This window comes from Cicer arietinum, chromosome 3 (genome assembly GCF_000331145.2).
Source record: "Cicer arietinum cultivar CDC Frontier isolate Library 1 chromosome 3, Cicar.CDCFrontier_v2.0, whole genome shotgun sequence".
Taxonomy (NCBI): Eukaryota; Viridiplantae; Streptophyta; class Magnoliopsida; order Fabales; family Fabaceae; genus Cicer; species Cicer arietinum.
Genome location: NC_021162.2, coordinates 49499045 through 49501897, shown reverse-complemented (window position 1 = coordinate 49501897; position 2853 = coordinate 49499045). Strand labels below are relative to the sequence as shown.

The window sequence follows — 2853 nt, the reverse complement described above, 5'->3', positions numbered from 1 at the left end:
AGCGTGGATCCGAAGTTAAACGGGTCGTGTTGAGATGGGAACATAAAACGGTAACCCTTCTGGTTGCTTCAACGGACATCTTCGTATGGTAGCTCGGAAATTAGAAAGAGAGGAGAGAGATAGTAATAATGGGGAGGTGCATTTCGTGGTTGTTCGTTATGGGGGGTTTGAAATGGAAGCACGAGAAAGGGAGGAAAATGCAACGACCACGCTTTTGTTTTTTTTAATGTTGCTGCTGGCTGCTGCATAACACAAGGAATATATTTATCTTTCTATCTTATCCACGTTTGAGGCTGTTGTGGGAGCCAATGGACTATGGTCATTAAATAGTTGTTATATTAGCAATCTCTAATGGGTTATTTTATCTCACAGGGAGCACTATTTTTTACCTTTTAAGTAATATTCCATCCCAAAATATAACAAAAATGAATTACAGAAAATTAATATATTTAGTATATAATTTGGATAAAATATATCAACTAACTTAACAATTTTGTTTTAAAATAGTTGCAGAATTTTATATTTTTCATAAAAATTGTGTTGTCACCATTAAATTAATGATTTATGAAATATATTAGTATAAATTAAAATATTGTGTATCTAATAGTGTATTTACTTATGCAATGAACTTTGATTTTGAGAATAACAACCACAACTAATGAAAATAGTTTATTTCTCATGAATTTTGTGAAAAATTAAATATATAATCTTATAGGATATTAATTATTAAATGATTATTTGATAACATATATAGATATATACTTGTTTTTTTTATGAGACATATACTTTTACAAATGTTGAAAATACATTGACTATACAATAATTTGTATGAAATGGTCAAATGTGATTGTTATTTTAGGAAGGATGAATAATATTGATTCGATCCAAGGTCGAGGAGGACGATTGGCTTCGTGGATTGGATGAAGATTTGGACTCTAATGGCAGGGTAATACTTGTAAATACTCTAACACTCAAGTAAGTATTAATTCGAGGAGAGTAAGAAATATCATGATAAGAAAGTGTGTGTATGTCCCTTTTCAGGTGTCAGAGACACTGTTTATATAGACTTGAGTACCAACGCAGAGGGGGACAAAAACATTGCATGGTCATTAATATGGGCGGATTCGGCACAATAATGACATTGGGGTTGTTACAACTAGGTTTAGTAACCCTAGTTGTGCTTTGTAGGTTGCGATATTGGGTCGAGTTAGTGTGAGAAGACAGATTGAGTTCTGCTCAGTTCAGAACAGCTGCCCCCCAAGTCGTTGCTGGAAGATGAGGCTATGACTTGAGAAATCGTATAGAAAGGTTCTCTGACATAGATGTTCAATTGGTTTTTATAAATGACAGGTCAAAGTCGTCTTGATTGTTAAGTTGTACTCGATTTTAGTTGTGGCCTAAAGACTTGTTATCGACAGGGAATGTGATCCTTAGTTTTCATCCACAATGTTAACCCAATGTGTTTAGCGTGTTCGACTAGCTTTATAGCCAATATGGTAAAAGATGCCATATTAATTGGTTCTTTGTCGACCTCGAAAGCTCATTTGCTTCCAAGAATTGATTGTTGGTGGTTTATTTCTCCAATTGAAAGGATTTAAGGGATTGGCAAAATGACTTGATATAATGTCTCTTGGGTTCTTTCTTGGCATGTGCCACACTATGGAGTAGGCATTTGAGTACCTAATGCTACTTTGCATTGTTTTGAGGTTTGATTCATAGATTTGTGCCTTTTGAATTTCCACTATTTGACTATTTTGGGTTTATAAATGGTTGTTTTAAAAATTTTAGGGTGTTTTTTTGTTTTCGTCATCTTCCTTTTCTCTTTGTTTTCTAAGGTTTGTGTGAAAGGAAGTCACCCGTCTGTACCAGTGGTGTTCGTCGCTGTAGTACCTAATTTTTGTCCAAGTAATTTAAAATTATTTTAATAATAATAATAATATAGTTAAATATTTTTACAATCATTTTCTCAAAAATACCATTATTTTATATTATATTAAAAATAAAATAAAAAGGAAAAAGAAATAAAATATTTTTTAATTGATCTGCAACCATTGCATTGCTGGGCACACGTTTCCTTCAGTTTTGGGCACTCGTTTCCTTTCGTTCACACTGCCACACGTTTCCTTTCGTTCCAACATTATGTTCAACAAAGTTTCCTTTCAATGAATTTTTGTTGAGTAACAATACAAAATCCAAAATCCAGAACATGTATTTGTACAATGAATGAAAACATTAGCCGTTTCTCTTATAAATTGAGGCAAACAGAACTGAGAGAGGGGGAAATTTTCTAAAACAATCAGAAAACCAGAGAAAGGTAGAAGATAGAGTTGTTATTAGAGAAACAGATCTTACCCATAGCAAACAGATCCATCAAACCCATTCAGCAAACTCAGATCCATCAAACCCATAAGGATATTCAAACCCGTTTTAAGATCAAACCCGTTTTAAGATCAAAGAGACGACCGCATCGGAAAGGTATTTCATTCATCGATTCCTGGTTTGAGTTTGAAATTTTGTGTATGAGTTTGAAATGGGGGGTGAGGTTTGCCCTGTTTGTTTCATTGTTTCCTGATTTGTTTAGCGCTTTCATTTTATTAAGGGTTAGGGTATTATTTTCTTTAAATTATTATTATTTATGTTATGCTTATTATAAAAATTATGAATACAATTAACTAGTAATAAAGGTCATTTATTTTACATTATAACAATTTTTCACTTATTTACAAAATATATTAAAAAAGGATTATATATATAATTAATATAAATTTTTTAATAGATTAAGTTAAAGTCCATATTTTTTTTACTTTTACTATTTTATTCTCGTGGTTATAACTAATTCTATTTCGAAAAAAA

General features: G+C 31.9%; 1 protein-coding gene across 1 annotated transcript in view; it reads right to left on the bottom strand.

The window, feature by feature from the left end:
* Positions 1-300, bottom strand: part of LOC101502310 (adenylylsulfatase HINT3) — a 5664-nt gene extending 5364 nt beyond the window's left edge. Inside the window, exon 1 of the mRNA XM_004492202.4 lies at positions 4-300. Coding sequence (XP_004492259.1) covers positions 4-79 — 76 coding nt within the window. The 5' untranslated portion in view covers positions 80-300. The remainder of the gene's footprint in view (positions 1-3) is intronic.
* Positions 301-2853: the final 2553 nt, after the last annotated feature.